Below are 13,891 nucleotides of genomic sequence, written 5' to 3'. Positions count from 1 at the left end.
CAATCTACGATCCGGCACTATAAAGTTCTGGCTCTCTGACTGGGCTCAAACTCTATCTCCTGGCTTTGCCACGTCACTTTTTCCTCAACTGGTTTCTCGAATGAAGGGAGCTAAAACAGTGCTGTTATAATCATGATAACCAACACAATCAAACATATTCAAATGGTCAGGCTGATCGTTTCTCGCAAAGTTTGTTCTGAGCACTGGCCAACACTCGATAACACATCTGCTCAATCAAAGGAAACAAAGGCATAAAAAAAACTGGAGTTAAAGTCAAGGTCTGTCCACACATCGCTTATTTTTACTTCAACAGCTATTGTTTAATCTATGTCCACCAAAAGTTAAAGGGAGAAACGTCTATTGTGTTTGAGGAATGACTAAAATTATGCACAAGGTCTCAAGTCAATTGGCTAAATAAGTCTGGACCAGTGGGGTGGAAAATCCATTGAGGCCCACAGCTGAAAATGGAACTTTGCACCACAATGAGTGAAAACAGGCCATGGTAATGCACCTGTTATAATAATCTGCCATAATAATATCACTGAAATGAAAACAGGTCTACCCTGGCTTACTGGAACTGAAGTTTATTGTCTATCTCATAATGAAAGAGATTTCTGGCACACATTGCTGGTCACTGTTGCCATGCCAATATCTAATAATCACAGACATACAAGTCCTTTCCCATACCAGAGATGAGCACTCCCTGTACCACATTAAGACCCATGTATGAATCACATAACACCACAGCGTTGCTGATGGGAAAGTGACTCATGCTACCAAAACTGAAATTAAACCTTAAAAGATGCGCCTAAGCATACGCATACGATAAGCATATGCGCAAATGAATTGGTCTCCAACCACCACAAACTGCACATCCTCATTCTGGCTCCATCCTGGTGTCTGGCAGCGTAGTGAACCCCACTGTGTCAGGTGGAGGACACAGCTGCAGTGGTGCACCGCTGAGCACTCACTTCACTGAGAAATCACACGGCCTGGGCTCTCCTCACACCAACATGGCTGCCGCTCGGGGCCTTCCCCCTCTTGCTGTGCCACAATTAATTTTCTCAATGTTTCAGTGCCGTGGGAGAGGTCAATAGGTCACCGCTCCAGGTTTACAATATTGACTAAACATGGTCTGCAACTGTTACATTATTACATTAGTCGTTTTAGCAGACACTCTTATCCAAAGAGACTTACATAGGTTAGCTAGGTAGGTAGGTAGGTTAGGTAGTTTTTTATGTTATCCATTTACACAGCTGGATATTTACTGAGACCACTCTCGGATAAGTACCTTGCCCACGGGTGCAGCAGCTGTGTCCCAAAAGGGAGTCGAACCAGCAACCTTTCAGTTATGTGGCCTGCTCCTTACCACTAGACTACACTGCCACCACACAGGATGGTGTCTGTTCAACTTAATGATTTACTGATTCCACATTATGTGAATATTTTCATGAAGTGTCTGAACAAGCCTTTTCCTATGATCCCTTGACTCTGGGGTATAACAGGTATTTCACAGAAAGGCACGTTTCTGAGTCAACATAATGCAATCGTTTCATCCCTGCCAACAGCAGCAATCTGGCTTCCTTAGTATAGATTTTAAATCAAAGAACATCCTTCAAGCTAATAATTTGCATCAAACACAAAATTTTATTTATTCTGCCACTCATCAGTGATACAACAGAGGTGGTGATTGTATTTAACCAAAAAAATTTCACCGCCGTAATACCAGATTAATTCAAATAGTTTTTTTTTTATATTTCTAACATCAGCTTCCAGAAACATCAGCTTCGAACATTCAAGAATATTCTCAATGTCATTAAAAAAAAAAAAAAAAAACACTAAACCAATACCACATGGCAACAAAATATTTTCAGTAGTGCTACGCAGCGTGCCAAATGTTAAACCCTACTGCAGCCCGACCAACGGAACGGCTCACAACACAAAGAGCCCATTGTTCTGTCCGGCCGGGCTGCTCCAGGAGTCTTCGAGCGCAACCAATTTCTGTGGCGGGTCTCAGCCGAGCCAGCGAAGGCACACCGCTCGCTTTTGTGCTCTGATTTCAGTTCTGTCACTCCTTCTGGGCAGTGGTGTGGCATAGCGGTAAAGAGCGGGGCTTGCAACTGAAAGGTTGCTGGTTCGATTCTCTGCTGGGGGACCCTCGGGCAAAGTACTTAACAACCAGCCACAGCCTCCGTAAATATCCGGCTGTACACGTGGATAAAACTGTAACGTATGTAAGTCGCTCTGGATAAGAGGGTCTGCTGAATGACAATAATAATGTTCTGATCATGTGAGCCCCCCCCCCCCCCCCCCATCTGCCCCCCTTGCACCTCCATTTCCCCCCCACAGGGCTCTTCCACCACCCCAGCTCAGTCCGTTCCCCACACAGACGCAGAGAGCCCTTCCGCTGGTGCCTAGGGGTACTGTGGCGTGGCCTGTTTCCTCCAGGCCTGCAGACCCAGTTGGCGCTGTTCGTCGGGACATACATCCTAAATGCGGACGGCCACTGAAGTCGTGCCAGTTGGATCAGGAACCGGCCCCACTGCGAGCCCAGGGGACCCGGCGGGGGGGGAACCGCCAGCTCTGATCTGAAAAGGGCTCTGTGAAAATGGCCGTGCCGACTGAGAACTGGAGGGGCTAGCTGCAGCTCGCTAGCTATCAGGGACAACGTAGCCTCCCACTGCAAACACAGTGTGCTGTTTATCACACCAGCCCGGTACATCTGAAGCAACGGAGACCACATATTACTGATGAGGAGATAGATTTTTAAAGGGGAACCACCGTAATAAAAAAATATAAGAATTTGTTGCACGTGGTGCACAGCATATATCTGTTCTGGACTGGAGAAACCAGTTACAAAGCTCCGCATGAGTGACACATCTGTTATTGTAACCTTGTGTCGAAGTGTTTCACGACAGCAGTATTGCAGTCTACAGACAGAACGTTCGTATTGACAGACTGCGCATTCGTACAATGTCAACACCTGAGCATGTCCTAACATGAGACTTTGCTGACTTTAATGTAAGAACAGTCAATAAATTGAGGGCAGCTGAAATGAGAATTACAAACAAATTGCCGTTGCAACATTTGTGGGCACCGATGTTGTAGAATTTGAAGTCTGAATAACAGCAGCCTAATAATATGGATATACATGACATCACCTACTTAAAAGGCTCCAACAGCCAAATGAGATATGTTCTGGTAAGCAAGGCGAGAGGGAATATGGTGATGATGATACAAATGATGATTATAACACTTCATTATGAGCACAATCACTAGAACTCAGCCATCTGTTGCATAGTGTTATACAAAAAAAGCAGGCAAGCAAGCATAAAATTCATTTACATGGTACAGTGCCTAAAATCATTTACTTTGCATGTTGTGTTAGTAGTTGTAAAAAATTGAATATTTTGGATTTTGTTCTAATTTTAAAAGTAAACGAACCGGACCAAAAGCGCGCTTGGAGAAAAAGCTTTATTTGGTGATGGAATCCGGCAGCATCTCTGCCTGCGAAGCTTTAACTCAGAGAACTGTTACCATGATCGGCCTTTTATACCATGAGACAAATGGCAACAAACAATAGGTTTTACACTGTTGCAGCATCAACCTATGTTCCCAATGCAAAGCGGGATCCTTTGATGCTGACCGCCCCTTTGTGTGGTGATGGTTGCCAATTGCCCACTCCCGGTTGTATGCTAGACTTGATGGCTGTTGCCTGCCTTAATCAATTGCTCTGGGCTCCAACTGTAACATGGCGCCAAGAGGTGTGGAGCTTCCTTTGTAACTATGATAATAAGGCCATCAGGTTAACAGTTCTCTGATTCTGAACCATGTCTGGTCAGAAGTTAGAAGCACTATAATCTTACAAATCCAACCCAAAATTAACAATTTTGTCACATTCTGTCAAGCTCACATGGTAAGAATTGATGCAGTCTTTTGCAAGCTACCTTTTAAATATTTCTTTCAGTAGTCAACAGCAGAAAGTCAGATCACCTCTCCAAGGATTATGCATGAAAATACCTCCCTCTTATATCCGACTTGGTCTATTTACTCTTCTGAATCTGTCCCTACAGTCTTTCACTACCCTGTCAGAAAGATCAACCATAAACAACCCTGTCTGACAGACTATGAAGTAGGCAGATCCTCTCTCGTACTAAAACTAGGAGCAAAGCCCACATGTCATGAGTCATACACAGAATTAGGCTGCGACTGTGTATGATCAAGGTCCAAAAGCTGTTTACTGGAATCGCGCTCTCCCAAGGCTTAAGATTTCACTGGTAAACAGCTTTGAGGTGGTGAGACAAGCTTCACTTCTGCAGTACAAACAGCTCTGCTCCTCCTGGCTTGGGGTTGGGGGGGGGGGGGGGTTGAGGAGTCGAGGAAGTACAGTTATCTGATTGTTGGTGAAGCTTTGGACATGAGATGATAAATCTCGCTATGATGCAACACTGCTGTAACAAGGAGTTGAGAAACGCATGTTTTTTTTGTTTTAAAGCAGCATCTTACAGTTGGTCACCCGCTGCAGCTGTCACAGCCTGGCCTGACCTGGCCTTACAGGCAGACATTGTCCGAAACCGCAAATCTAGGACCAGTTTTGCTGTTTAGCCTATAATGGTTAAGGTTAGGACTCTGCTTGGGGAAATATGATGCTAGATCAGCATTCTGACTCCAGCAGAATGACTGACTCCCGAACTGCATGTGTTGTGCTGCTGAGGTCAGCTTCGGCTAGCACAAGAAAAGTAAATGCGATACAAACTCCCCATTTACATGTAAGAACATTGCTACATAGCTGGCTGGTTGGTTGGTTGATTGGTTGGCTGGGTAGCATAAGCTGGCAATGTTAGCTAGGTAGTAGCAAATTAACTTACTTGCATGTAACTCGTGATGGAGATTAACCCGTCAGGGAAGAGGAAAGATCAGACATGGTCATAACCGTTGAGAAACGACTGGAAGCAGCAGTGGAGTAGCACAGGTCCGTTTGGGCAGCCTCAGCACTTTGACGACACTTCCTTTCGCTACAGCAACGGTGCCCCTGACCACCTACAGACAACTTTGAGCCTAGATAAGGGTGTGGATCCAATCCAGCAGACACCTGAATCTGTTTTGGTCTGTCTTTTTTTTCTTCCTCACTGGGAGGTCTCAACAGGGTGTCCAATGCAGTAATTATGATGGAGCCAGTGATACAAACAGATGCCATCACAGCAACAACACTAAAATTAATGTAGTCAGACAGCTACCATGTTATGTTTGGTCATGTTGCTACTTATACCATTCCATATATACTATATGTATCTATTCTCTATAGATGTTCCAGATACATGACAAACTGATCCAGTTTACTCTTCAGAGCAGTAGATACAGTATATTGCCGACAAGTGTAGATATGTCACAATGCAAGCTACAACGCAAACTAATATAGTCGCCTTCCTTTTTTTGTTTCAATCCAGGAATGTTTTCTGTATACCGTTGTACAATACCAATCAAAATTACCAGTGGTCAAAACCACACTGAGGACCTTGCATCGAGGAAATGACTAGCTGGGTACGTCTGAAAACCGTGATTACTACTTTGCATGTTTGTGTTTTGTGAGTCAGTCTAGAATAGTATTCCGACACCAGATTTACTTCCTTCAGCAGATCACTAATGCAAAAAAAAAAGCTAAACAGTTAATGAGACTCATCCTTTATTCTGTTATAATAAACAAGTTGCTTTATGATTTCCATGAAGATGTGTTCACAAAATGTTCTCTTCATTTCATGGCTGAAAGCCAGGTGACAGGGGCTGACATGTGCTCAAATGTCTCTGTGGCTGAGAGGTCTTTGCTCAACCCCCCCTCCCCCCTCCCCAAACCATACACACCACCATCCCTCTACACAGCACTACTACACAGCTGGATCAGGAGCTCACAGTCCGCCCACCCCCCAATCCCTCATTATCTTTCCAGGAGCCGTGGGCTTGGAAGGAGTCCCTTCACTTCGCCAATCTGCTGACAGTCCCTCTTCTAAAAATAACCAGCTGTGGTGTTTTCAGAGCTTTTCCGGGAACCCTCTCTGCTCTCCCTCTCCCTCTCGCTCGTACCAGGGGCCAGATGGGTCAGAGCTGCACTGCTGCGCTGCTTCATACATCAAAGGAGACAAAAGGAGGGGAGCACCTGACCTTCAGGTCCGTGAGATCCAGGAGCGCTCTCCTATCGAACGCAAACTCACCTGGCGGTTGAGTGCTTTTTATCCATCTGCACAGGACGTTAACCCCACCTGTTATTGTAGTTCCAGTGGCATTTCATCATGATGCCCTCCATTAAAAAAAATAAAAATAATAATAAAAAAAAAAAATCGACTGATGGTGGCATGTTTAAATATCATAAAGAAAAACCGGTTGGTTAGATTACGCATCCAAGACGGTTGTAAGGTGGTTATGGGATGGCACGCAAAACCAGAGACCGTTGTTCAAATGAACATCCTCGGGCCATCCTGACAGCCAGGCCTGGCAATGTCTGGCAATGGCAATGGGCTTTTGTGGCACGCAAAAGTAATCCTTCTCAGGCAGCCTAACTAGCTCTCCGTCTTCACAAAAATTAAATGTGTACTTTTTAAATACAAGAAGCTAACAGACATTTAATTTGCATCTTTAACACGTTTCTATGCTCGCTGAGGTCAAAAAAAGATCACTGAATTAACAAACTGCTATCCTTCTTCTGGTAAGTAAATATTTATTTATCCCATGCTCGTAAGCATGGCAGAACAGGTTAAACTGCTGTGATTCACCACAGCAGAAGGCACCTAGCAACATTGCTAGCATTCTCTAAACATGACTGCACACATCCATGTCAATGATGTGAGGGCAGCATGAAGTCCAGACCCTCTTACATAACAGATATCCTGTGACAGGGCCCCCTCTCTGGTCTCGCCACTGTCTGTCTGGAAACTTAACTATTACCAACCCAACACAGATAATCTTTATTCTAACGTACCGGCATACAAAACCTAACCTTCCCCTCTTATTTAATACTTCACCTCCGTGATTTTGGAGGCTTGGAGAATGCGGTGGAGCAGAGACGGGTGCTGAAGGTAAAGCTCATTAACCAAGACAGCTCTCCGCATGCCGAACATCGTTTCATTTAAAATAAACCAGACAATTCAAATTCACAGCCCAGGGAAGACCTGGTCCGAACCACAGCGAGGTTGTCTTGGTGACCGTAGATTAGAACATAGATTAGAACGTGCATTTACCACTACAGTGAGCATTACCACACACCCATCTGAATATACATCTTATCAGTACTTTTAAAGGCAGTCTCAACTCCCTCTTTCTTTTCTGAAAAAAAAAACAAACAAACAAAACATAAACAAAAGTTGCATAGTTGCATAGAAAATACAACATACTTAAGATATATAACCCAGGGTGTGTCAGTAAAAATACTCCCGGAAAGGCTCGTTAATTCACACCACATGGATTTTTGAAAAGGTCAGGCTTTTGTTTGTGAATAACAAACCATACTCTCGGAAGATGAGTGTGCATTACATTCTTGTCCTTGTGTGTGTCAGTAATACAACAAGTAGAGTGGCTCAAGAAAAGTAAAAAAAAAAATTAAGTTTTTAAAGCTATTTCAATAAAACATTTGAAGTTAGTTGTTAAACACTTGGACACCAAAACTGAAACACCTGCTGCCCTCGGGGTATTGACCTTCACTGACTTCTTCAGACTTCTCCAAAGTAACAGAAACAAATGTTGCCATTTCAAGAACCGCAGAGTTTTGAAAGCCAGCTTTTCCCACTTACCGCGATCTCCCTGCAGGCAGACATTGATATTCCAGTACCTTCAATCTGTTTCAGGGCATATTCCTTTTCATCCTTCCTGCGGGGGGACAAAACAAACACACACACAAAATACACCGTAAACACAAATGCATTCTGTTGTTGCAGCTAGCCTCACTCGCAATACGAGTCTTTGAATACACACACACACACACACACACACACACACACACACACACACACACACACACACACACACACAGAAATATATTCTTAAGCAAAAACGGACATCATCCGAGTGACAGTTTCTCAGACAAATGCTACTTTTCATTTCTGCAGAAATGTTGTGCACAAGGAAGGGCCGAACAAAATTATGCATTTTATGCAGTACTTAAAGCACCGTATAATAATACTGCGATTATATTCTGGTATGTGCATTACACAGCGTATACCCCAGCACTGTGACAGGGAGGGTATGAGGGAGAGAGAGGGCTGGCGAAAGCGTGTCTGCTCTGGGGGGGGGGGGGGGGGGGGGTGCTGTTGTGCAGTGAGCAGCGCATGCTCTTCCTGGCGCCTGCCATCAGTGGTTCCCCGTGTCTGGGGACGGCCGTTCCCTCTCTGCCGCCACAGGAGCGCCCTGCTGTTACTGAGCGAAGCCTCCGCTCCCCGGAGCCAGCCCGGCCGCCCACCGCGCCCCCTCGGCTCCGGCACAAACACACGGAGGGCCCGGCCGTCGGGCGGGGGAGGCCGCGCCACACCCCTCTCACACAGCCACGGTTAAAGGACCAGGGCAGATATGAGATTTCTGCAGGGAAGACGGCTGAAATGCAGACGGGGCTTTGCTTTCCTGTTCCATCGCAAAAGACGTTGCTTTATAAAGATGTTGCGGCAACCGAGCCATAAAACCCGCCACGTGAGCCCACGTGAAACCTCATAAGCGGTGAGCCGAGAGCCGATCGCCCAGCTTGGCTTGGTACGGCACGCTGGGAATTAACCTTTACTCCCTCACGGCTCAGACATTGGCATGCGATCGCTGGCGTTTTGTGAAGGGGAATGATGACCTAATGCTGACACTCCAGAGAAGATTAGCGGGCCTATATAGGGAACATTTCGCATAAAGCCAGATTTAGGCGAGCTGTATCTATCCCAGATTAGCAGGGACTTTAATTAGCATCAGTTAAGGTTGGAAAGCACTCCCAGTGCTTCTCCCTGGACAATCAAACACATCATCGTGTTTCCTGCCCATCCCCATTGAGCACCAACATCAAACGGGCCCTGCCCCCTACTAAAAAAAAAACAACCTAAAAGAAGATCTCTTTAAACACCAGCATTATCAGGGAGAACCCAGGGAGAGAAAAGAATGTGCTCATGCAATCACAACAGGCGGAAAAAAAACTCAACAAAATGCAAAGTTAAAGTGGACCCCCCCCCCCCCCCTTACCCCCCCTACACAACTCTTTCCCCATTTCAAGCACCAGAAAGCTTTTTTCAGTTAAGCCCTACATAATGGGGAGGAAGAATTACAGCTGTTATGGACATTCACATTCCATTAGTGTCCAGAGGCTCCTGGAGCAGCTGGCCGGGTGCCAGAGCTGGCACTGCGGAGGCCTCGACACTCTGCTCCCCCTGTTCCTCTGGCTCAGACTGGCCTTCTCCTCCTCCCCGTCTCCCTGACCAATCTGGACCGATCCAGTCCTCCTGACCATTTCCCCAACCCCTACCACCCCACAGACGCACTTTATAGGCAGAACAGGTCTCCCATCTTTAAAAGCCAGCCAGAAAACCTCACAGCTGAAAAAACGTGCATGTCCTGACTTACACCAAAAAAAAAAATCAACAGTGCTGTTATTTAAGGTGCGGCACCATTAATCACACTACAAGCAATAAAAATTAATAATAACATAAATCTGCAGCGTAGATGTAGATTTGTTTTTTTTTTTTTTCAGTGAAATATGTGCTCTGTTACGGCTAATTTTAACGTGTCATGATTTTAACTGCACAAACTAGTGCCACAATTTTTTCTCAGAGTATGAGTCATGCAACGTTCTTCATTTTCGAAAGTAATTTACCAGAAGGCCTTCTAGATCACTTCCACACTGTATGCCACATACATGAATATGAGTACAGTATATGTATTAGCAGAAAAAAAAATAAGACAGAAGCAGTATGCATAACACTTCACTCAAGTGCTGGATAATTCTTGCTTGTCCATAGACCATAAAAGGTCATACAAACAGGTGTTATCTGAAGAGCCACATTATTGCTGCCTGCATTACCAATTACTATATCGACATGCTGAAATGGGATTGATGTAAAGTTACAGTTTGCTCAGTCAATGCTCTTGGCGTGAAGAAAATGTTGTACTTATTTCACAATATATCCCGTAATCTATATAATCATAATATATTTTAGTACTGTACTTTATTTCACACTTACTGTGGTGACAGAACTTGTAACATTTCAAAGGGTGCAAAAAAACCCTGTCCCTCTACCCACGGATTCCAACCACATCCTTTCGGCCTGCAGTCTCCCGCGGCTCCATTTGGCTTCAGCTAATCACTGTGTTTGATTTAGAAAAACCACTGCCTCTGTTTGCAGCGGGAAACACACCCAAGATACCGAAGGATCAGGTCTATTGCTACACACTACTGTGAAGGTGTGCAGTTATTTCTCTTAGCCCTGCACTGATCTACAGGAGACTGACAATCACTCACCAGCAGAGGGTCAGAGGTTAGCACAAAATACAGCATAAAAATGCTAATTATTATTAGCATGGATAATCTAAAAGATTAAGCCCGAATCACATCTCTTCTCAGTGTTTTTTTTGTCCAATTCCCGCCCTTTTTGTTTCGTTTTATACATTTATTGCAGGCAGGCAATCTGATCTGACAGTACTGCAGTTAGATTACAACATACAGGAAACAGCTTTACGACTGTGCGGCCACTATTTACAACATTACAGAAGCTGTTTGTGTGTATAACAAGGACTTCAGAAGTATGCCTAAAGTGTGTCCTTTAAATTATTCTAGCCTCAAAGGAGGAGGTACTGTCAGCTTTCAGTTTCTGAATCACAGCATTGTGTGCCTGTTTGTACATACCTACCAAATGAGTCCAGTAATCTCTCTGGCAGAATTCTACAACCAGGCTACGAGCAGCTTTTAAATGGTTCACAGAAAATTAGGGACCTCTGTAAAATGCAGGTAAACATCCCTATAAAAACAATCAATCAAACATCGCACAACATCCATGGTAAAGGTAAGTTATTCTTCACACAGCTAATTGCACCGGCTTTTGTATTCGTTGAAATGCAAATGCTCATTTTAAGTGCATTATTTCACAACAGATCTCCCCATCAAAGCAACATTCTCAACTCAACCCTCAAAACTCATTGTGACTGCCAATAGAAACTGCTAATTTGGTTTCGCTCCTCTAAACTAATCATCAATCAATACTGATTGATCAATACTGTGTGAAAAGAGTTTTCACAACATTACAAGAGGAACCTCAGCCTCGTGCAGCTCAAGCTGACACCAGGGTCATGCATTTTTTTTGGTTCCTCCTTACATATTCAGGGAAAATTACAAGATTTCAGACGCAAGTGCTGAGGGCTGCTAATTATTAAAAAACATGTCCAAAGCAAAGGAGAGTAGAGAAAACAGTGGTTCACCTGGATGTTTATGACAGCACTCTAATGTTGATCAAAAACTGGTATTACAAAAATGCTCTATTAGTAAACAATAAAAAGTGATGGGTGCAAAATAAATAATAGGATCAATAATTCCAGATTCAGGTAAGTGTTTCAACTGAATCATACTTTATTACTGAAGCCGATGTCTGCATTTGAACTTAAGAGTCTTTAAATGGCAAAATCACTTGTAAAAAATGTAACAACTTCACTGCCAGCAATACTCCGAGATGATGATTACATGGTCAAGTATCTCAAAATCAGTCTTTTGCAAGGACCGGGAGTTGCCATTAATAAGTTGTAGCAATGTTATATTTGCATGCTTTCAGAAGCAAAGGCTCTTAATAATTTCTTGCGATTGCCATTCATTGTTGTAGCTTTGTTATTAAATTAGGCTATTCCATAAAATATTCTACGGAACTCAAAAGCATCAGGAAACGTTCAACAAATCAACAGATAATAAATTATTAGTTACACCTGTCATGACACTAAGTGAAAACTTGATTTGAACCTGAGAAATATGCCTTCTTGCACAGGCCGTATCCTCCAGGTCTTTAAACATCATCTTGTGGTCTGTCTATTTTTAGGGGAATTTACAAAAACGTATTGAAACCTGCAACCCGTGGCAACTCCGTATGCCATTTCTATTGGCACTGTGTTAGTAGGCCTAAATTGGCGGGACGTGCGTGCTACAACTTCATAGTTTAGAACAGCTGCACGAATAATAATTACGTTCTACAACGGGCATAGTAAAAGTGTACACCTGTTTGTTTTTAATCTGCGTTGTGTCGTAAAACCTAGGCTTATCGTCAATGGATAACAAAAACGCTGAAAATGGAATCAAACACCTTGCTTTTTACGTATAACAAAACCCTTAGTGTTCACATCCAGGCGTGTGCACCGATGCACTGCTAGTGATCCATCTCCAGACTAACTGGCATTCCAAAAAAAAAAAAAGATTTCCTACTTTTTTTAAAAAACTTCTTTGGTTTGGTCTTACCAAATTCCCTCGTTTTCTGAACAGCTTTCAAGTCTGCAGAATACCAGAGGGATGGAGCTACTCTGTATTGCCATTTTAACTCGGATTCTGCACAGTAGAACGAATTGTTGTTTGCTTGCTAGCTAGCTAGGTACAGTGCCTGCTTATTAGCCGTGTGGCCGGCTAATCGCCTTGCAAAATGTGTTAAATGTCACCATTTACCCAAATAGAACGCTTCATGTAATCCCCCTGCCCCTGCACATTCTGACAAAAAAATAAACATCATCACACCGTGTTGTTTTGGGGGAGGACCGTTGTGAGTGTGAGTGTGCGTGCATGAAAACAAACAGTCTCCGCCAGTGCACAAGGCGATTCAAAGCATTCCCACAACCAGCCCCGGTCCTCTAATACATGTTAATAAAAATGCCCGTGTTTAAATCATAACAATAACCGTTTTCAGGTTCTCTTACCCGTCTTTGCGCTTAGCTTTATAAACATGCCCGTAGGTGCCTCGACCCACTTTGCAACCTTCATATTCGAACAGATCTTCCACTCTCTCCCTTTCGGCCGCGAGCTTTGTTTTGAAGTCGTAATCCATTTTCACCCATAAATATTTCTTAATTTACAATAAAATAAAATATTAATTATTACATGCATTAATTAAATAATCTGATCGTTTTATTCCCCCACCATTTCCTTGTTTGGGATTTTGGTCTGCTCCGCTTAATGTTCACTGGCTCGTTGACGTTTCTGATGGTCACGCTCGGTACTCTGGGAGTTGTAGTTTTTAAAACACCAACTCAACGTTGTCCCTATGAAAGACCCACGTTCTCAAACTACAATCGTCACACCTCTCCGCAGTTACTGCACTTGCGTAGTAATATGCTTTCGCTAAAAAAATATGCAGAATCGGGAGTTAATATTTCATTTTTTATTTAAAACTTAGCATTGAAATGTGTTATCTTCTTAAGTGCATTGGTGTTTTTGAAGTGTTTTGTGTTTTATTTATGCTAAATGTGATCTAGCTAACTACTGTACCCAGTCTCGCAGGGCAAAGTCTCTTTGGTTGTATTCTGGAATATGTCCACAAGCTAACAGGCTAGCTACATATGTATCCAACCCCTCCCCTCCATTTGAAAATCGTGAATGGCCTGTTCAGTCATTCAGCGGTCATCCCAATAACGGAATGTACATGTGTCTGTCGTTGAGACTTCAAAGTCATCTTGACCAATGAATATGTCGCAAATTAGCTAACGAGTATAAAATACAAGGCTGGCCATCTAGCCTTACTTTAACGACATTGGTTTTCTGAATCGTTGTTTTTGTTTTTAGAAAAAAATCAGATAACTTGCAGGCGGTAATATGTTTTCCTATAAAGGCTAATCAACAGGGTATATAACAATTTTGTTAAATTCAGTAATATATGGCTGCCTATGGCTTCATATCGACCGCCATGTATTTACTCTCTGTCCA

General features: G+C 43.4%; 1 protein-coding gene across 1 annotated transcript in view; it reads right to left on the bottom strand.

Annotated features, from left to right (window-relative positions):
* The window catches only part of cdk19 (cyclin-dependent kinase 19), a 43,034-nt gene extending 29,883 nt beyond the window's left edge, over positions 1-13,151 (bottom strand). The window contains exons 1-2 of the mRNA XM_036550444.1: positions 12,889-13,151; positions 7,779-7,854 (exon numbers count right to left, since the gene is read on the bottom strand). Of these exons, the coding sequence (XP_036406337.1) occupies positions 7,779-7,854; positions 12,889-13,016 (204 nt within the window). The 5' untranslated portion in view covers positions 13,017-13,151. The remainder of the gene's footprint in view (positions 1-7,778; positions 7,855-12,888) is intronic.
* Between the last annotated feature and the right edge of the window lie 740 nt (positions 13,152-13,891).

The sequence above is a fragment of the Megalops cyprinoides genome, chromosome 17 (genome assembly GCF_013368585.1).
Source record: "Megalops cyprinoides isolate fMegCyp1 chromosome 17, fMegCyp1.pri, whole genome shotgun sequence".
In the NCBI taxonomy this organism is placed as follows: domain Eukaryota; kingdom Metazoa; phylum Chordata; class Actinopteri; order Elopiformes; family Megalopidae; genus Megalops; species Megalops cyprinoides.
Note: the sequence above shows the minus strand (reverse complement) of the source record. Positions and strands in the feature narration are given on the sequence as shown.